General features: G+C 44.8%; 1 protein-coding gene across 15 annotated transcripts in view; it reads right to left on the bottom strand.

Annotated features, from left to right (window-relative positions):
* Positions 1-16894, bottom strand: part of NEO1 (neogenin 1) — a 168296-nt gene extending 151402 nt beyond the window's left edge. For 7 of the 15 annotated variants that reach the window (XM_053272311.1, XM_053272318.1, XM_053272316.1 and 4 more), the window contains exon 1: positions 16318-16892. In XM_053272311.1, the coding sequence (XP_053128286.1) occupies positions 16318-16456 (139 nt within the window). In that variant the 5' untranslated portion in view covers positions 16457-16892. Of the gene's footprint in view, positions 1-16317 lie in introns of all 15 variants that reach the window. The other 8 variants (XM_053272309.1, XM_053272314.1, XM_053272325.1 and 5 more) reach the window with 3 other exon arrangements.
* Positions 16895-22113: the final 5219 nt, after the last annotated feature.

The raw sequence follows: 22113 nt of genomic DNA, 5'->3' as shown, positions 1-22113 counted from the left end.
CAGCTCACACTGCCTTCTATTTTCCTCCTCCCTCCCTCCCTCTCTCTTGCTCCCTTCCTTGCCCTGGCACTTAAATTAGTGGAATGCACTCATTTTACAGCAGAATATGCTTGGGGTAAGTTTGAATAATGTTTTGGTAGTTTTTTGAATGAATTCTGAATATCATGAACAGCCTGAAAAGAAATGTGCTACTAAGGACATGCTATCGCCCTCCTGATCAAAATGCTGACAGTGACTAGGAGTTGCAGAAGGAAATCTGGGAGGCATCAAAGAGAGACAGAGCTATAATAGGTGACTGCAATTACCCACACATAGACTAGGTAAATTCACAGTGAGGTAAAATGATTAAGAGGCCACATTTCTAGACACACTGAATGACTGTGCCCTAAATAGGGATGTGCACGGAACCGCGGTCTGGCACTGCTGTGGGGGGCTCTTTGAGGGTGTATTTACCCCCGCCGCCATGTTTTCCCCGCCGACGCCTTTGTTTAGTAAAGCTTTTGGGGCAGCAGGATACCGCCCTGCCGCCCCTTTACCCAGTCGTCGGCAAAAGGCTTCACAAAGCCTTTTGCGCATGCGCACGTCGCACGCGACACGGAAACGTGACGCGGCGGGGGGGGGTAAGTACACCCTCTCCCGCCCTTAAAGAGCCCCTCACAGCAGTGCCGGACCGCCCTCAAGTCTGGACCAGTTCGGAGGCCTTCAAAATGGCCTCCGGACCGGTCCAGGCTCATCCCTAGCCCTAGAACAGTTGGTCATTGAACCATCCAGAGACAATGTGACTTTGGACTTAATCCTGAGTTGTGTTCATGACTGGGTACAAGATGTCAGTGTGGTGGAACCTTTAGAGAACTATGACCATAGTGTTATAAAATTCAGAATACGTGTGAGGAGAGAACTGCAAGGGAAGTCTAACACAGACACTTTGAACTTGAGAAGAGGAAACGTCTCTAAAATGAGGAGTTTGGTGAAAAGAAAATGGAAAGGGAAGATCAGGAGAGTCACTTCATTCCTGAATGCATGGAGTTTATTTAAATCCACAATAACAGAAGCCTAGTTAGAATGTATACCAAAAAGGAGAAAAGTCCAGGAGGATGCCAGCCTGGCTAACAAGTAAAGTCAAGGAAATTATAAAAGGGAAGATGACTTCCTTCAGAAATTAGAAGACCTGCCCAAATGAAGAGAACAGAAAGGAACACAAACTCTGGCCAAAAAAAAAAAATGCAAGGAGTTTTAGGAACATTTAGCTAAATGCATCAAGGGGAATAACAAAAACTTCTTTAAAGGCCTCAGAAGCAGGAAACCTGCCAGGGAGCCGGTTGGACCATTAGATAATGAGATAGTGAAAGGGAGCATTAAGGAGGTTATGGAGACTGCAGGGAAGTTAAACAAGTTCTTTGCATCTATCTTCACAGCAGAGGATACTAAGCATATACATCTGTGCCTGAACTGAGTTTCTCAGGGACAGAGGCTAAAGAACTGAGTCAGCTAGAGGTGACAAGAGATGACGTTCTAAACTGTCTGAAAAACCTAAAAATTAAATCACCAGTGTGAGATGGCATCCACTCAAGAGTCTTTATAAAACTCAAATGTGAGATTGCTGACCTCCTTGCAAAAATATATAACTTATCCCAACAATCAGGCTCTGTACCAGAGGACTGGAAAGTAGCCAATGTAACACCAATTTTCATAAAGGGGTCTGGGGCAATCTGGAAAATTACAGCCCAGTTAGCTTAATGTCTGTTGCAGACAAATTGATGGAAAGCATTCTCAAGGATAAAGTTGTTAAGCATATAGAAGAACAGGCCCTGCTGAAGGAGAACCAACATGGCTTCTGCAGAGGGAAATCTAGCCTCACTAACCTTTTGGAGTTATTTGTGACTGTCAACAGGTACGTGGATAAAGGTGATCCAGTTGACATAGTATCCCTGGACTTTCAAAAAGCTTTTGACAAAGTTCCTCATCAAAGACTCCTGAGAAAACTTAGCAGTCATGGGATAAGGGGGCAGGTTCATGTGTTGATTGGTTACTGGTTGAAGGACAGGGAACAGAGGGTAGAAATAAATGGACCTCTAAATGGAGGGAAGTTAGAAGTGGTGTCCCCCAGGGATCAGTTCTGGGACCAGTGCTCTAATTTGTCTATAAATGATCTGGAAGTTAAGGTAAGCAGTGAGGCGGACAAATTTGCAGATGACAAACTATTTAGGATAGTGAAATCCAAAATAGATTGTGAGGAGCTCCAAAAGGTTCTCTCCAAACTGGGGGAATGGGCAACACAACGGCAAATGTGCTTCCATGTTAACAAGCGTGAAGTGATGCATAATGAGGCCAAAAAAAAACCCCAACTTCACATATACGCTGATGGGGTCTGAGCTGACTAGGAGAGGGATCTTGGCGTCGTGGTGGATAGCTCTTTGAAAGTGTCGACTCAATGTGAAAAAGGCCAATTCAATGCCTGGAATCATTAGGTACGGGGTTGAAAATAAAACTGCTAATGATATAACACCCTTATACAAAACTATGGAGCGGCCACTTTTGGAGTACTGCATGCAGTTCTGACCACCATATCTTAAGAAGGACATTGTAGAAATGGAAAAGATGCAGAAGAGGGCAACCAAGATGATCAGGGGCCTAGAGCACTTTCCTTACAAGGGAGGCTACAACACCTGGGGCTTTTTAGTTTAGAAAAAAAGACAACTGAGGGGGGACATGATAAAGGTCTATAAAATCATGCATGGTGTGGAGAAAGTTGATCAAGAGAAAATTTTCACCCTCTCGCATATTTATTATTATTATTATTAATTTGATTTCTATACCACCCTTCCAAAAATGGCTCAGGGCAGTTTACATAACACTAGAACCAGGGAATCATCCCATGAAACTGGTTGCCAAGAAATTTAGGACTGACCAAAAAAAGTGCTTTTTTACACAACATATAATCAACCTATGGAATTCTCTGCCACACAATGTAGTGACAAGCAACAGCCTAGATGGCTTTAAGAGGGGTTTGGATAACTGCATAAAGGACAGGTCTATCAATGGCTACTAGTCTGAAGGCTATAGTCCAATTCCAGCCTCAGAGGCAAGATTCCTCTAAATATCAGTTGCAGGGGAATAGCAATAGGAGAGAGGGCATGCCCTCAGCTCTTGCCTGTGGGTTTCCCTGAGGCATGTGATAGGCCACTGTGTGAAGTAGGATGCTGGACTAGATGGGCCTTGGGCCTGATCCAGTAGGGCATTTTTTATGTTCTTATAAGTAGGTCATCTCCCCCAAAGACATACAAACTCCAAATTGTGCATATACAATCCTGCCACTGAAATTAGCTAAATTTCACTACTTTTTACACCAGAATATGCTCAGGGAATTAAAAAAAAAAAAACATGTATTTTTAGAAGAATTCTTAACTTATTGTAACTGTTGTTTTCAGATTTTTAACACTCAATCAGATCAATAATTCCACAACATCATGCCCCAAGAAAAGCAGAACTCTTTCCCCCTCTCTTACCCTTCTTCTTCTTCCTCTTCTCCCCTCCTCTTTATTCTCTACCTTTCTTCCTCCCCTTCCTTGTTCAGAGAAAAAGCACGCCACACTGTCTTCCGATTTGGTTGTTGCCAAATCTTTCTCCTCCTCTCTATCACCCCTCTTCCAGGTTAGCAGCACTTTATTCACAAAAAAGCCTGCCATGAGGTAGAAGCGTGGCAGTGACGGAGGAAGGAAGCAATTCATGCCTACCGCTGCAGCGCACAGGGTGAGTAGAGTGGGGGGGAGAGAAATACTGGCACCATCAGGGAGAAGGAAGCATGCTGGTCAGAGAGAAATAAAACAACATGCCACCTCTTTGGCAGCAGTGGGACAGGGGGAGAAATGGCAGCAGGGGCTTGTCCTGGCTTCATGCAGGCCAGTCAGTTGAGCTCTGCAGGCCTGATCTAGCCAAGGGCCAGCAGTTTCACACCCTGGACTTCAAATGTGGCACTTACCCGGAGCCAGAATGGGTTTGACAAGAACAAGTCATACCAGACTAATCTTATTTGGTTCTGATATTTACTAGTTCAGCAGATCATGGGGATGCTACAGACATACTGTATCTTAATTTCAACAAAACATTTGACAAGATCTCCCACAATATTGACAATATAGTAACGTGGGCTATACTGTTAGGTGAATTCATAGCTGGTTGAATAATTGTACCCAACAAGTACTCATTAATGGCTCCACGTCATCTTGGAGAAAAGAATTGAGTAGAGTGCCACAGGAATCTGTCTTGGGCCCTGTGCTGTTCAGATTTTTACAGATCACTCCAAGGAGGAAAGGTTGCTTATCAAATCTGCTGACAATACAAAGGGGGTTAGCTAACACTTTAGAAGACAGGATCAAGATTCAATCTGATCTCAGGCAGTTCTAATATTGGGCCAAAACCAACTAGATGAAATTCAGAGATGTGTAAAGTTCTGCATTTAAATTTTTGGGTTTTTTAAAAAGTCAAATGGACAAGTATAGGATGGGGGAGACCTGATTAAGGGAAGAAATCACCATCCCCAAATATTGGAAAGGCTGCCACATAGGAGATGCAGATTTGTTCTCCATTGCTCCTTGAGGGCAGGACTAGAAGTTACTAGAATGGGTTGAAGTTACAAGGAAGGAGATTCAGGAGGAATGTAGCTAACAGCTGTTCGACAGTGGAATTATTGGAAGTTTTCAAACAGAGGCTGAACATCCATCCGTCAGGGATGCTGCAGCAGACTTCTGCATTGAGCAGAGAACTAGAACTAAAATACCTCCAATGTCCCTTCCAACACTAACATTCTATGATTTTATGATTCTATTATTTTCTCTCACATTAACACACTTGTAGATCTCTTACACACACAGCAAAGTAGGAAAGAAAAAGAAAAATCAGCAGCAACCTTAGAACAGAATCTAGCCTTTGATGTTTTTGTTGCATTGAGATTTTGTAGGGAGGGACTGAGAACAGTGTTTTCTAAGTATCTCAAACATTTTAGACATACTTTCCCAAGAGGAAATTGATACTTATGTCTATATCTCGAGCAATCAAAACTTGATTAAGCAGCTCCATCTATGAAGTTTTAAAAGTTTTCTACACCTCATTAAAAGCACAAATCTAAGTAGGACACTTTTTGACATCAGAATCTTTTTAGCCCTACCCTCAGCCCTAACAGAGAAACCAAGATCTCAAATAATACAAACGTAGCTGTTAAATGTTATGAAAAATTATGTTTCAACATTCATTCCTGACCAAAATTGGTCAATTCTGACCTTTTCCCCACATTTGTGCTTCTTAAGAGGTCACTTCAAATTCTAGAAGTCCTCGCAGTCTATTAAGCAAATAAAAGGGGTATGGGGTTTTATATTGTGATCTTGGTAATCCTGTACAAGGATATTTTATTTCTTATAAAACTAATAATAAGAATGGCCAATTTAAATTGTGAACATTCAAGATTTTATAAAATCCCTATTACCATTAATTGCTTATAAAGCATTATTTTCTTTCTTTCTCTTGAGGCTTTGTAAAAGTAATCATTTCACCACAATTCTTTATAACTAGTTCTTACAACAGAAGAGCATTTTGATACATTGCTTGAATTAGGCTTCATATTCAAATTTTATTTTCACAGTGAGCAGAAAGACTGCTTATCTAAAAGACATCACAAGCTTTCAACATTACCAAGTCTGGAGACATGTAAGCCAACTGAGCCAGGTGATCCAATAAACAGTGTATAGGAGGACCTCAGTATTCATGGGGGTTCTGTTCTCCGTAATTACCACGGATCATTATGTCTATGGGATTGTGAGGGTTAGGCTCCAGAGGTCGCAAAAGAGAGGGGAAAACTGAAAATGTCCCCTAGAAACATGGGGAAAGTGGCCTACCATGCTCAGGTCCCTAGTGATCCAGCAATACCCCCAAGAGTCTCCATTCCGTGATGAAAAATCACGTGTTTTTAATTGTATTTTACAATGAGTCACAATATGGTTCCTGAGCTCAAAATGGTGACCAGAAATGACCTATGAGGTCATTTCTGGCCACCCCCAGTTCATAGATATGTGGATTTAACCAACCCCCCCCCTTTCCCCCCCACGTATACCAAGGTTGGGTGCCAATTACCTGATCGCAGATACGCGAAACCGCTGATGCTGGATCTACGAATAACAAGGTTCTCTTGTACTGAGCCACTGTTTGTCATACTAGTAAAATTAAAACTCATTAAACGGCAAGTGACAATGGGCACAATATCTAAAACACAAATGAGAACCAGCGTGGTGCAATCGTCAGAGTGTTAGACTAGGATCAGGAAGACCCGAGTTCAAATATACATTCAACCATGAAGCTCAATCAGTGACTATGGGCAGGTAATTCTCTCTCATCCTAACCTACCTCACACGGTTGTTGTGAGGATAAATATAAAATCATGTACAGAAGGCCATCTTTATTTGTGGGGGTTCCATTCTTTTCCCACAGTTGCATATACAGAAACCATGAATAGAAACCGTGGGCCTATGGGAATCCAGGGGATAGGTTCCTCAGCACACTAAACTGTGCTAAAATCTGCTACCACATATAAGGATGGATCTCTAAGAGCTGGTCGCAGATATGCAAAACCTCAGTCCATGAAACCAAAGATAATGAGGGCCTCCTGTACACTGCTCTGGGCTCCTCAGAGGTAGAGCAGGGGTATAAATGTAATAAAATAAATAAATGAATGCCCTGTGCCAAAATCACCCAGATACATTCTTAGACATCAGGGCAGGAATCCAAAAGGATTGGATTAATGGTGCTGTGCTCCTCACAAAAGTATCTGAAAGCAAGTCACACTGAAATCAGTGTGCGACATCTAAAAAGGTGCAATAGGACAAAACCACTAGAAGTCTCTGTTTGAGATAATATATAGCCCTACAGGTACAGGTCTGTATGCAAGTATAGTTATTCATATATTATGCTGAACGCAGGTAAGCCATACACTTCCTATCTGTATCGTGCATTTAAAGGACTGTACTCAGGTTCACTTTTAAAATGAGTCCAGTTACAGTCATTCAGACAAAAACATGTGTGTGTGTACCAACACCTGGATGCAGATACAGCAGACTTGTTTCTTATTCCAGCCCATCACAGAACATTATAGATGTCAATTCATATTGCTACTCATCTATTGATGTCCAGAGAAGAAACATTAGGGTATATTAATGTTGTTTAAACACTAATCTGGCAGTCTTGCTCAAACAGTAGATTCCTCTAGAACAGGCCTGTTCAACTTTGCCCCCCGCTCCCCACCAAGCTGGTTTTTGGACTACAAATCCCATAATCCCTATCCAGAGTGGCCAATAGCCAGGGATTGTGGGAGCTGTAGGCCAACATTGCACAAGGGCCGAAGCTGAGCAGCCTGCTCTAGAATAACTCAATTCAGACTTCTAAAGAGTAAGGGAGTTTCCAGAAATGGTCATTTTCTTGGAATAATTGTGCAACTATCACCAAGACATTGCCACACAATGGCTTCGATGGCAAGGAAGTCAGAGAAATTTTCCAGCATTCCAATAACCAAAATCAAGTTGTTGGTAAATAACTACTTACATTCCAACTATCATAGATAGCCCTGTGCCAATGCTGTGTATTGTGCTATATAGTGCCATAGGCATCTACTGAATAAAACCTACAACATCAAGAGCCCCTTCTAATCTATTTCAGTTACAGTGTCAATTATAGATCCCAACACACATTCTTTTATTTATTAGCTTCATTTTTATATCACCTTTCTGCTTTGACAAAGGCACCCAAAGTGGTTTACAATATTAAAAGAAGCAAATTACAGAAGATTGATAAAATGTCTCAGGCTGCTCGTCTTTCCAGGAGCTGAGGACAAGAGCTCCCTGGGCTGGGAGCAAGCATCCTTTCCTGCCTTCCTCTCAGGGCACACTGGTCTTTCAGTACACCTGGGAAGGTGGGGGGGGGGCTGCCCCAAAGGTCTTCATAGGCCAGAGCTGGTCTCTATGGGGGCTGATGTTATGGTCCCCCCTGGCCTGGATGCCTCCTTTATTGCCTTCCTCTCAGGGCACACTGGTCTTTCCATTCTATATAGTATGTACAGATCCATTTTAGTACAAGAAATTATGAAATCTTAACCTATTACTGAGAGAGAAATTATTCATATACGCATTATCTTCAAAGCAAAACAAAAGTAGAAATTTTTAACTAACTTTTAAAATTCCGGTAAAGAGGATGCGTGGGGATGTGGCAAGCTCCACCCACGCTGCAGCCGCAACCAATGGCAGGCCCAGAGGAGGCAACATGTGCAAGGGCGGGAGGGAGGAGCACATGCCAGGAGCTGGTTGGGGTGGTAGGCAAAGCCCCACTGTCCTGAGGAGGGCGAGAGAACGACGGGCAGCGGGAGGACGACGAGTGGCGGGCGAAGCCCCGCAGCCCCGAGGAGGAAGATGGTAAAGCGGAGGGAGGCGGCAGCAGTGGGACAGCCTGGCCCTTGCCCCCCAGGGTGAGACGGCGGCAGCGGCATGGGGGGACAACGGCTGAGCCCAACTAGAAGCACAGATGCTCTGCACCCAGGTCCACTAGTTTTAAATAATTTTCTCTCCTTATACAATTACCACCACATTTTTCACTGTTCTTCCAAATACAGCACATTTCCCTCTCCCACAAACCCAAGTACTTCCCAATCCTACGTTTGAACACTGTGGGGGGGAAAGGCCCACAATCTGGAAAACGACATTTTCCACTGCTAATTAAAGTGACAAGAATCAAATGCTAGAGAGTTTAATAAATCTTTTGAAAGATCTGCACATTTGACTAAATAACTTCCAGAAGGGATTACGGAAGGATATATTGTGAATTAGTTTAAACTGATTGTATTTCACAGTTTAATTTTATATTAATCTGGGGAAAGATTTGAAAGAGAAACTGAACAATGGAGAACTAATTTGGTGAAAAATCAACCCTCTCTCTGTGGATTACACAAAAGATCATTTTGTTGGCATTTTATTAAAATGCTGTTAGATTCCTACAAGGCTTAGGTATTTTATTGCCACAGCCTGACCTATGCTAAAAGTTTTGCAGGGAAAGCAGCCTTTGCCACTTGTGTCATAGTCCTGCCCAAAGATGTGGATATTCTAAGAAATAAATAAATATTCCTCTCATCACAACAGGGTTCAGAGTCCCTTGACAGGGGAATGGGTCACTGCTCCAAAGAGTATAGGATTTCACAGAATCACAGTTGGAGGGGACCATCCAGTCTAACCTGCTGTTCAATGCCTCCACTTGAAGAATGCCAGTGAGGGAGATCCTATCACCACCCCCATCCCAGTGATTCCATTGTCCCACTGCTGCTGGTAAGAGGTTTCTCCTAATCTAACCTACCTCCTATAGCTAAGACAATTAGATCTACTTCTGCTATCCAATGCAGCAGAAAACAAGTATTTGCCCTCTTCTATGTGACTGCTCTTCAGGCCTCTGAAGAGTATCATGTCGTCCCCTCTGAATTCTCTTCTCTGGGTCAGCTCCTTCAAACTTTCCTCATACAACTTGTTTTCCAGACCCCTGTTCATCTTTCATTGTCTGCTAATCTAATTTATGCTGTAATGCACCTTGCAGCACAACAAATGCAAACCAAAGCAACTTCCATCAATTGACGTCTGCCTGAATAAGGACTGGAATGTTTGTATCATATGAAACTGACCACACCAAAAAAAGAGTGCAAACAAATTTGCTTTGTTTTTCTGTTATTAAATGTTGTAGGAAGTATAGGTGTAAACTAAGAAACAAGGATTTCTTTGGATTCCTGGCTTTTTTCCATCAATGCTTTTTTTTTTAAGGACTATTTATCTGCCATATGTATAAATATGTAATTGCTAAACACTTTACAAATCTTCAGAGAAATACAGACTATCAAAGAAGAGGGATACTTAGTCCTCTCCACATCTTTAAACTCTAGAAACAGAGTTCAGAAATCAAGCATTACTTCCTCTAGGAAACAAAAATAATAGGAAGGGTGCAGGATGCAAGGCAGACGCACCCTCTTCCTTTAGCCCTCTCCCTTTGATATCATCAGAAATACACTGGAGCCTAGAAATATTGTGCTCACTTACAACTTGCCTTCAGTGCACCCTCATGGACACCATGGGCATATTTTCTGGTACTAGGCACTCTTATCCTTCCCATCTTGAGCTGAGCCTCAAAGGCCAAGGAAGTGTGGGGATATATAGAGGGCAAGTTGTAAGCGAGCACAATTTGTGATATTGCACAACACTATTACTGAACACACAGAGTGTCCGTTAAAGCATTAATCTTAGGTTCCAATTTCTTAGCTTTGTGGCGCTTCAGCCAAAATGAGATAGCCTTAACTCTTGTCTCAAACCAGCAGGTAGTTGTTTAAAAAAATTACTACATATGTCAACTGGTTTTAGAATTAGAACATTTTCAGGCAAAATATAAAAATCTGAGTATCAAATTACCTGCAAAGTTGATGAACATGGATTAGCAGTATTTGATAATTTGTTTCCTCAGGAAAAGACATCATTTGAATACTAAGTTAACCCTTTTATACATTCAGCTAAAGTAAAAGTAAAGTGCATTCAATTTATAGAAGTCTTCATATATTGCAACTTGACAGCATCAGAGATGGAGTAAAGCATTCGCCGCATTGCTGCTTTCTAGGATAACTTCAAAACCTCACACTTCATACATGTCTTGCTCTTGCATGTGTTAACTAACATAATATTTTCAACTAGACAGCAACATCTTGTCACCAAATGAGGTCATCTCACTCTGTGCTGTCTTCACCAGGGATCTCCATTGTAATTTGCTCTAAGACTACCAAAAAAAGCTACAACAGTAAGAAGAAATCCCATGGGGAAAATAATCTGAAAAACAAGAATCTATGTAAAGCTTTTGAAAGTTGAATCCATGACCATCAAAATCCATGACACTAAATTTAAAGAGAAGTTCAGCAACACAACCTTTGCCAATCTGAATGCCATAAGATAGAAGAAAAGTTCAGCTTAGGCAAAAGATATTGTAGCATGAGCACAGGCGAGTTCCTGGCACTTATAAAAACACAGCCTTCAAATGGCAAAGACTCAAGAAGACATGCTAAGAAAAGTACTTGCAAAAGAACATTCTTAGTCAGTACATTGAAAGCAAAAATTTCAGGGCCTAAACATGCAAATAAAGCAGGAATATCAACACCTCAGCACTTGAACATGAAATTCTTGCACATTATGTAAGAGCAGTACAAAGGAATGTGGAGTCTCACTGCAGAAATGTTGCCTTTTCAAGATCCACGTGTGATGACAAGATTGTGCAAGAACCATTCACTCCCTGGACATGGCCATTCATGTACAGGATGTAGTTTTTGTTCCATGCAAGGAGACTAAAGACAAGTACAGTATCTTGTACTGAAGCATGTTTCTAAGGAAATGACTTAGAAATAAAGGTTTCCCCTCCCCCCACCAACCTTCTCCTGGTGTTCCTCGGGCCTCGGCCCGTTTTGGGGCCTTGTCGGCCTTCTCGCGGTGGCCATTTTGAAAGGTGTATGCAAACAGACAGTGCGCATGCATGGCAGCCTTCAAAATGGAAGCCACGAGCCAGGAGAGGGTCAAGAAGGCCCATAAACAGGCCAAACTGGCCCAAAGAAGTACGGAGGGAGGGGGAACTGGAGATCCTCCATGGCTGCAGCAGCATCCCCTGGAGGCCGCCAGACCCAGCTGTTTTGGGGGTTTTTTTTAACACACTTAGAGAAGTCTCAAGCCGGCCAAAGTGGTTCGATTGGAAATCGAGCCGAACTGAACCGGGTCCTGTTTGGCTCGAGGACCAGCCATCGAACAGGCTCAACCTCAAGCCGGTTCACACATCCCTACCTTAACTTCACACAAAAGGAGACATCTAGCATCTGAAGCCAATGACCTAGAAACAGAGTTTTACCATGACATATCTAGCCAGTGTCCTAGATACAAAGTTTTACAAGAGGTAACCATGAATGTTATCCATACTGCTAACAGATCATAGGAAGCTGCCATATACCAAGTCAGACCATTGGTCCATCTAGCTCAGTACTGTCTACCCAGACTGGCAGCAGCTTCTCCAAGGTTGCAGGCAGGAATCTCTCTCTGGACAGGCAAGGCAAATCAATTTATTGATTTGATTTGATTTGATTTAAATACCGCACTTCCAAAATGGCTCAGGGCGGTTTACAATTAAACCGCAGGTAGAGAGTTCTATTCTCTACCCAATCCCTACTGACTTCCACCTACTCTATACATCTACTCAACTCACACATTGTTCCACCTTTTATAATGGCAACAATTTCAGTGACTAATGGGATAATGAGATTGAGTTCTTCTATCCACCCCCCACTTTCCTGTACAACACTGATGCCAGAACTGAGCAAAGGGAAAGTCTAGAGTTCCTTTGGCTCTGAGGAAATCTCAGCCTCCATCACATGATCTATCCTTCCCACATTGCTCATGAGGTAACCCAAACAACAAGGGTCAAGCGAATGTACAAAGAGTCTCCTACTATGCAAGTCCCAGGATCTGCTCCCTCTTGTCTTAGCACTTCATAAGTGCTGCCTTGCAGGCAATACTTGCCGGGTGCTTAGAGATTTCTGCTGGCAATCCAGCACGCAGCCAACAGCATGGGCCAGCCATTTGAGGAATGGGGGGGGGCGTGTATGGATGGTCTAAGGCCTGTCTGAAACCTCCTGGAAGAATGCCCGATTATCTGCACACTTTTGTTGTCTTTCCATTTATTATACATAAATACACTTGAGCCTCACTCACTGAAATACAGAAATTGTTATATGCCTAAAGTACTGGAAAATTTAAAAAGTGAACACTTGTAAATCACTATCAAGAAGAAAGCCTCCAACTGTACCTCAAAATGACAAAAATATTTCCAAGGCATCCTGAAAGTTAAAGATTGGCATAAACATACAGCCCAAGATACCAAAGCCTGAAAAATGGGATATTTACGTATCTGTCTCTCTCAAAATCAAGCTCTTGTATAAATCTCCCTAGAAACAAGGAACTTAAAGGGTATATGCCTAGGCACTTAAGGTAGCTCTTCCTAATCTTCTAATAGTAGAGGCACACTTTGTAAAATTAAATGGAAGGCACACTTCATTCACACTCAAGAAGAGGTACATTTTCAGCATGACTAAGAATTATACACTTTCAGAAGAGCCCTCCTCTCAGTGCAGACATCTCCAGATTCAAAAGAGTCAAATCCAAAGGAATAACATATTCAGTGAGCCAATGAGAAACATGCCTCCAAGAGATGGGAATTCTGCCATCATACACAACTGAATGAACCAATTACTTCCAATGCAAAATAATAAAACTGCCCAGCTCCAGAGGAGGTCAACAGGAAGGAAGGTACACTCACCAGAGCAGAACAGCCGCAGCAGCTTTTTCCACAGGTAGATGCATTGGGGCTCACAAAAGCCTATGTATAACTTTAGAAGTTATCTCATGGCACACAGCTTGGAAATTATTTCCAGGACATCCAGAAAGCTGAGATTTTATACACGTATAATCCAAGACATACAGATTACTAGAAAAGTCTGATTAGATAGATATGTCAAAACTGGGGACACAAAATTTATCACAGAATAGAAACCAGCATTCTAGCATACAAGTCAAGTCCCAAATAAGATGTATTGTTGGGCTGTGGGAGTTCCATTGCTTCTTCACATATCTGACTCACACATGGGTTTGGGGAGGGCCAACGTTCCCATGCAGCTAAGAACATCTATATTTGCAGAATGCAAGTTTCAATTACCAATATGAAAAGAATGCCACCTATAAGCAAAACTAAAACTACTGTATTCTCATATGCCTAGACTGCTGACAAACTGGAGAATCTGATTTTAACTCTTATATAATGGTGCAGCAGCGAAGTAACTTGCCTAGGGAGCAAGAGGTTGCTGGTTCGAATTTCCACTGGTATGTTTCCTAGACTATGGGAAACACCTATGTCAGACACCAGTGATATATGAAGATGCTGAAAGGCATCATCTGATACTGCGCGGGAGATGCAATGGTAAGCCCCTCCTGTATTCTACCAAAGAAAACCACATGGCTCTGTGGTCACCCAGAGTCGACACTGACTCAACTGCACAACAACTATCTCTTACATATTATACCCATATGTATTTTCCCACTGCATAACTTATTTCAAATATGCTTCCTCTCACAACTAAACTTGAAACACCTAAGACAAATTATTGCATAATGGCACAAGCTGGATTCACAAATTATTCATAAAATCTGTAATTCGGGTTAAATATTTTAGCCTTATAATTTTCCAAGATGTATGGTCCAAAACAACCAGCTTGCTACTGTAAAGAACCAGACAATATGTACAACATACTAGCCTACAAACTTTGCCATCTATAAGCAAAATCTCAGTAATATCTCATCTGCAAGACTTGTACCATACAGAATTATTCAGAGCCAATAGTTTAGCAAAGGAAGCTATTCTGGTCAACTTTCCTTGTGTATTTCACTTTACAACTACATGCAAATATTTCCAGAAATGCATACAACTATTCCTTCATACTACAATTTTCAAATTAATTTGTTTTGGCTTCTAGGCCACAACAGAATACACAGTTAAGGCAGGATATTAAAATATCAACAAGCTAAAGTCAATCTACAAACAGAAAACAAAGTCAAAGTCAATCTACAAACAGAAAACAAATGCTGTTAGTACATTTAACTTCTAGCATGGAAGTGAAATGCCAGCAATGAAGTAAAAGTAAAAAGGGCTTTTATTTTACAAACCTTTTTAAGATTTTCAAGACAATGAAAAAACATTTCAGCTGGTTGTTAAGAGGTTTCTTCCCCTCTTTTTGCATAACTTATAGAATTTTCCCTAACACAGGCCCCATGACTGTAAACAGTGCATCCATGAATGGTGCATGGTTACAATAGGTTACCATGGTGTAGACTACAGTAGGTAAATGAACAGTCATGTATGTGGACAGCCTGCTAACTGACACAAGCAACATCCAAAAAAACTCAGGCTGTAGTCCTATACAGCCAAACTTGGAAGTAAGCTCTATTGAACACAGTTGGACTTACTACAAGTAAACTTAGATTGAGCCTAGTCCCACTGATGTTAATAAAACACAAATTCACAATTAAAATGTCTACATCCTATGCAATCCCTGTGGAACTAAGGCATACCTAATATTTGTAGTTATACCCCATGTGTTTTCCATAGCAAAAAATCTAGCTGCAGACAGCAGGCTGTTGGTTTTCAAAAATGCATCAATGACAGTAGCTCCATTCATTGCAACAGAACCTCTCTGACCAAATTCAATCACTGCAGAGAGTGAAAGAGGACGTGGTGGTGGTAGTAGTGGTGGCGAAGTATTCATTGATGAATACTGAACTGAGGGAACGATTTTGCAGAGGCTGCCCTCTCCTTCCTGTGCAGTGGAATAAGTGGCAGCAGTGGATATCTGTGGAGGTGTGCAGTGGCCTCTGCCGGTACATGAAACGTGTCCAATACAGGGCGACTCTTACAAGTGGAACGGACCTTTTGCAAAGGGGGAGGGGAAGACGTGTCTTTAAGTCTCCAGGAACGGGTTTGTGTCTGATCCCCCTTTTCAAAGCCTCTCTTGGCAGCCTTCTCTCTCTCTCTCTCTCTCTCACCCACCCACCCCACCCCTGCCTGGCTCTCCCAATCTTTGTTCACCGCTCCAGAGAACGAGAAAACACACACACACACACACTTTAAAAAGAAAGGAAAATGAACACACGCATTGCAAAGGCTGGAGGAACACACACACACAGAGCAGCCTCTTCCTAATGGTGCTGCAGAAGGCAACCACTGCAGCCACAAGACCCTCCATGACCACCCGAGCACGACTCCCACCGCTTCGCAGACCAGACCCCAGAGGTGTGTGGTGGTGGTAGGGTGGTTGTTGTTGTTCCCCTTTCCTTGAAGCTTGAGCGATGAATATGCCAAGCAGGCGCCCCCCCCACCCGCCCCCCCAAAAAAGAAAGAGCCTACGGGGCTGTGGGCCACCCTCTCCCTCTAGCCCGCCCCCCTTCCCTCCCCCCGCCCCGCCAGCTGAAACTCGACGCCGCAGTCCTTCCCCGCGACATGCCACCGCAGCTCGCACGCTGGTGGAGGAGACATCAAGTCAGTGCCCACCACTACCACCACGAGCCCCCCCCCCACCGCACTTTCATGGGGGGGGGCGGGAGTGAAGGCGCGCGCAGCCTCTCCGGCTCGGCCCCTTCCCTCCCTCGCTCGCTCGCTCGCTCTCCGGCGGCCGGAGGGGCTCACCTGCGGGCGGGAGGTTCTGCTGCTGCGGCGGCGAAGAGCTGCTCCTGGAAGCGGCGGCGGCGGCGCCGGGGCGCTGGCCGAAGAGGAGAGCCAGCCAGAAAGAGCCGAGGAGCCGCCAAGCTCCCCGCGGCGCCGCCATGGCTCCGCAGCGCCGAGCCCGGCGGGCGAGCGAGCGGGCGGGCGAGCTCCTTCCCCACTCTGGTGGCACCTCCGCCTCCTCGGACTCCGTCAGGTCCTTCTCCTGCGCGGGAAGAAAGGACAGGAGAAGGGGGCGGCGGCGGCTGGCCGGCCGGTTGGTCGGCGGCTCACTCCATGGCGGGCCGGTCCCAGCGCCGGGCTCGAGGGCTCCTGGTCGCCTCGCAGACACACATAGACACAGAACAGAAGCGCCGCGGCAGCCAGCAGCAACAGCCCCGCGCGCGCCCGCACACACACGCACACACCACTCAGTCGCCTCTCCCCCCCATCCCTCACGCGACCGACCAACCCTCCTCCTCACGCAGGCGCACGCCCTCCTCGGGAGCGCGCGCTGAGCTGACAGAATTCCAGGCGGAGGTGGAAAGTGGTGGTGGGGGGGGGGAGGAATCAATGGGAGAGTAGCGAGAGGGAGGGAGAAGACAGCGCATGCGTACGCGCCACCTCCTCGTCCTTCCCACCGCGCTGGCTTTCTCTCACCTCGAGGGAGAGAAGGAAAACCCGGCAGGGTAAGAGTCCAGAAAGGGAAAAGGGGATATAAGATGGACGGGGGGCGGCGGGGAGAGAGGGCGCGCGGAAGAGAGGGAAGCCCGTCCTGCCTGAACAGGGAAAGGAGGGGACGGGATGCTGAAGTGCCTGCCTGCCTGTTTGCTGCTGCTGCTGCAGTCCTGGGTATTCTGGGAGTAAGATGCCTTGGAGTCACTGCGGAGTGAGACCGACGTGGTTTTGTACTGAGGAAATGGGAGCAAAGGGAAACCTCGGGGGAGCGGCAGCAGGCATCCCCTGCTGGACCCAGGAAATGTTGCTCCGTAATTAGAGCCAGCCTGGCAGCGCATGGAGCGCCTCAGTCATGACTGCTGCAGACAATGATTCTTACATTATCGTTATTTTTATTATTCATGTATTCATATATCACTTTTCAACAAAAGGTTTTTCAAAGCAGCAGAATGAGAAAATTGTTCCCTGTGCAAAACGGGTCAAGGGGGCAGCCGCCCCATTAAGCCAATATTAACATTGGATACAACCTGTTGTTCTGATTTCTGTTTACATACTGTGTGTGTGTGTGTGTGTTGCTAGAGAGCTTGAAGGGGAGATTTCTTTATCTCCCTTAGGTTGCAGCAAAAGTGCACAGGTAAGGAGAGCCCTGCTAATTAATATTGTCTGGAGACATGAGCCTCAATTCACACATAACACGAAACCGGAGGTTGCTGAACCCACAGTTAAATTTTGCAAACCATGAACTGCATTACAAACGTTTGTCCAGCTGTGGTCCAGCAACCTCCGTTTTCAAGATAGGGGAGTCCTTCCTTCTTAGGCTGCATCCCAGCAAGCTTCGTAGCGCCAGTCTGTGGCCAAGGCGGTGTCAGCCATTGGTCCAAGGCCCCAGGGCGGCAGCCATTGGCCACAATCTTCAAGGGAGCATGCCGAGTGCCATTGTGATTTTTTGGAATGGTCCTCCCACCCTCAACAGGGAAAGGGCATTTAAATCCCTTTAAATGCCATGCCATTGGACAGCGATTGCACCACTACACTCCTTAAAGCCCTGAAACCGAACTGTCTTGCACAAGCATGATTTCTGTTGGGGGGGGGTCTTGGGGGAGGAGGAGACTATTTTCCTGCTACTTAGGAAAGAGAAAGGAACATAGTGACTTCCTAGGAGAGGATATGTCTATGAGGGAGGGCAATGGATCCTGGGGTCTGGCCCACTGTGACTAGGGATGCTCATCCCAGCAAAGCAGTCCAAAGAGAGCACTCCTGCCCCCATGGAGGCTTGCCGCCAGAGGACTAGCACTCTCATGAGAGGGCCAGTCTACTGGGGAAGATCTTAGGCATGAAAACCTTTAGTCTTCATTCAGACTGTGCACTCATGAGTTGAGCCACCCTGAAAGGGGGGTGGGTGGGCTGTTCACTCTGGTTAATGATAGAATCTTTGCCCAGCAACCCCCTGCCCTCCAGGGAAGTCTTTCACGCACCCAAAGGAGATGTTGATGCTCCATGTGTCCGGGCGCAGCCGGGTGGGGGCAGACTGGGGAAACACCGAGACCAGGGACAGAGCCCCTCATTCAAATTTCCTAGTTTTGGACCGGAGTTTCATCATATGAAGATCTGCCGCCGTGGGAAATCATGGGAGAGGGGTGCCCTGATGTCTAGTGACCCCAGGAGAGTGGGGTCACCATTCCAGGCAAAATCAAAGTGGACATGTTCAAAAGGGTGGATGGATTGGCAGAGGGCATGCTTTGACAGCTTTTTCGTGGCAGTTGCCAAGACAGGGTTGTTGGGATACCTGACCCCGCAGCTTGCTTGTATAGAACAACCTGACTGAGCAGCATCTGCCATCCAGCCCCCATGGCCTGACACTCAACTGAGAGAGTGGTCTATGGGAGAAGGGGATGTCGTCACACATTATTAGCTATGCTACCCAACACCTCTGTCCCCACATACAGTTCTTCTCATGCGTTGTCAAGGGGTATCCCCATGGCCTTAAACTCTAATGAATGAGCTCATGATGCTCAGGAACAGCATCCGTTGTCATCGCTCCTTTCACAGGAGTCAATGTAGATCCTGCTGCCCAGCCCTTCTCATGAATAAGCCTAGGGACTGCACACATTCCCCCAAGGGAAAGGAGCTTGGTCCCCCTTGCCTAACATTGTACAAAAAATAGAACTGCCTTTGAAACGTGATCCAAAATATTGCCTTCCTGCCATATGTTGCTATCCTGGCACACTAATGGGGTTGCCCTGTTTATGTTGCCACCTGGAGATGGTTGTGAACATACATCTTTACCACTTCATTTTCGGAGAGCAAAGCACATTGTGCCCATTTCACCATCCCATCCCCTTTCTCTCCTGATTGCCCGGAGGTGGCAAGGGACAGAGTGGGAAGAGAGCATACCTTTGCCATTTGACAGACAGACAAGCTTGGGATGGGACATGCTGGGCAACCGCTTTGTTGAATCAGAGATGTGGGGTGGGGCAAATGCTCAGAGAGGTGGCCAGTGAGAAGTGCCGCAGGCATGGAGTGGGCACGATCCCAGGTGAGTCTGTGTTGCCATCTCTGTTATTACAGAAAGTGAACAAAACTACGGTTATGGCACTGTTCATGTTTGGACATAATGCTGCTGCCAAAAAAACTCAGGTTACAGTGGCAAAACTCATTACAAACTGAAGGTTCAAATTGGAGTTTGGAGAGCCAAACCTCTGGTCACTTTTGCCATGAAACTGCATTTGCACACATTTGGACATAACAGAATTCCAACCCGTTTGACCACGTTTTCACATTATGTGCAAATGTGGCCATGGAGTTAGTTCTAAATACAGTAGATTATTTAGGAAATCTATCAGGGAGATTGATAAGGCCTACATGCCTTGCTGCTAGCTATGTACAGGAAGGGAGGAGGGAGAAGAAGGAAGTCTCTCTCCAGATGGGAGGATGAAACCTGACTAGCCCACTCTCTTGTGCTTCTCGAACATAGTGGTGCTTTGTGCTATGTGCTTTGTTTAAGACATAGTCCTTTCCCTCAGAGAGAGTTGGATGCATCCTTGGTTATTCTCAAACATCTCAGTTGGCTTTGGCTCATCAAAAGTCTAATAGCAACTTTTGATGAGTCTTTTGGCTTATCAAAGTCTAACAGAAACTTGTGTGGCCATGTGGCTTCTTTGCATGTTTGGCCAGCTGATATGCACTCCGCTTCTGTGGATGCAAATGCAGCAATTTACTGCTTCTGGCTAGTCCCACTGATGGCTCCATAGAAAAACAGGTGTCTGCTTGTGGTCTTGCAATTAATTCTGTCTTCAGCCCAATCTGTGTCCGTATATCCCACTAGCCTGGGGTCACTGCTCATTGTTATCATGAGTTTGAAGTGTGATGTACCCTTCAGGTATCTTCCCAGCCTTTTGATTGCAGTCCAGTCATTCTTGGTTGGTGCACTTACTCTTCTGCTCAGAATTCCCACTGCTGCAGCTATGTCTGGCCTTGTGACTCTTGTTATGTACAAATTTCCCAATTGCTCTTTAGGAGTGTGCATGGAACCGGCTGGCCTGGTTCGGTTCGAGTCTGGACCAGACTCGAACCTGACCAGGCCAGTTGGGTCTGGCACCCCCTAGAACGCCCCCGCCGGTTCGGTCCGGGGTGGGTTTGCGAGCTTTTAAAGAAAATTCTGATTCACTTCAACTGAAATGTCTTGAAATTTATTCCTTTTTTAAAATGAGTCAGTGTGGTGGAAATGAAAGGAAACTAGATTCAGCCCAAATTGTTTGCCTTGCAGTCTAAACCTCCTCAGCCCTGTTGAAATGGTGCTGATTCTGAGTCAAATATTTTTTGTCTGAATCCGATTTCAAGGTCTGGGCTTCCCACAGAGTTACTCTAGCCTACTTTCAACCAAACCCTTGCTGATGGCAAGGGGACATACTCCCGAGAAGGCATGCACACAGTCATCTGGGGCTGGGTGGAGGGAAGAGACGCTAGGCTGGACGGAATTGCTAGCCCATTAAAAAAAGAAAGACTATGCCTTATCCTATTCTAACCCCCTATTGGGGGTTATTGTGCATTCATCATTTCTCTCAACCCCCACCTCACTCAAAGGGAAAAGGTAGAACAAAGATATCATGATTCTGGCAGGATTACACGTTTTTAAAAATAAGCTTGCATATTTTATTATACTAAAAAGTGCAATGGATAGGATAAGGCGTACTTGACTCAGAATCAGCACCATATCAACAGGGTTTAGACTTTCCCTTTACCACAAGGGCATCTTTCTCTTGCACCGCATCTTCTTTGCCTTGTGCATGAGCAATCTTTGGAGAGAAGGACCTCATCTAGATCTCAGGTAGCTATCAAAAGTGGCTTTTCCCTCTTCAAAAAAAACAAAAAAACTTTCACCCGAAATCTCTGTCCCACTTCCTCAACGCTGCTACTTGGTGAAGGTATATTAGGGGCAACCAGAGAGTCTGCAAAACCCCTTATGGGAAGATTGTGTTCAGCTAGTTACTAAGTGCTAATCCATGCTTTATTCACCTTCTTTTCTCATTCTGCACCCCTATTACCTCTCAATAAAGCAACTCCTCAAGGCACGTGTATATATTCCTTGTCTCCTCCTAGTGCATCCATGCCAAGATTAACTTCCCCTAGAATAACATAGCTGTTTTGCACGCACCCATTTGAAGCTAATTTCTCCCACTTTAGGCAGAGCATAGTCACAAAGGATGTTAGTTCCCACATTTCAGAGCAAACCTGGTAACAGTAGCACCATTAAAAAAGCCCTGTCCCTCAGGCCCACTGACTGCATTTCAGAGAGTGGGGAGACCAGAGCAGGACTTCTAAATGCTGGACTAGGACCAGGGAGACCCGAGTTCAAATCCCATACTTGCTGGGTGACTCTGGGCCAGTCACTTCTCTCTCAGCCTAACCTACTTCACAGGGTTGTTGTGAGGAGACATTTAAGTATTTAGTACACCACTCTGGAAGAAGAGTGGAATATAAATGTAAAATACTACTACTAATAATAATAATAACGAACAGAAAAATGGAGAAATAAGCCCCTGCATGGTCAATATTTGCACAATATAAGTGGAAAATCAGACATCACCAAGACTTGGCAATGGC

The sequence above is a fragment of the Hemicordylus capensis genome, chromosome 10 (assembly GCF_027244095.1).
Source record: "Hemicordylus capensis ecotype Gifberg chromosome 10, rHemCap1.1.pri, whole genome shotgun sequence".
Taxonomy (NCBI): Eukaryota; Metazoa; Chordata; class Lepidosauria; order Squamata; family Cordylidae; genus Hemicordylus; species Hemicordylus capensis.
This window is presented reverse-complemented; position numbering and strand designations above follow the sequence as displayed.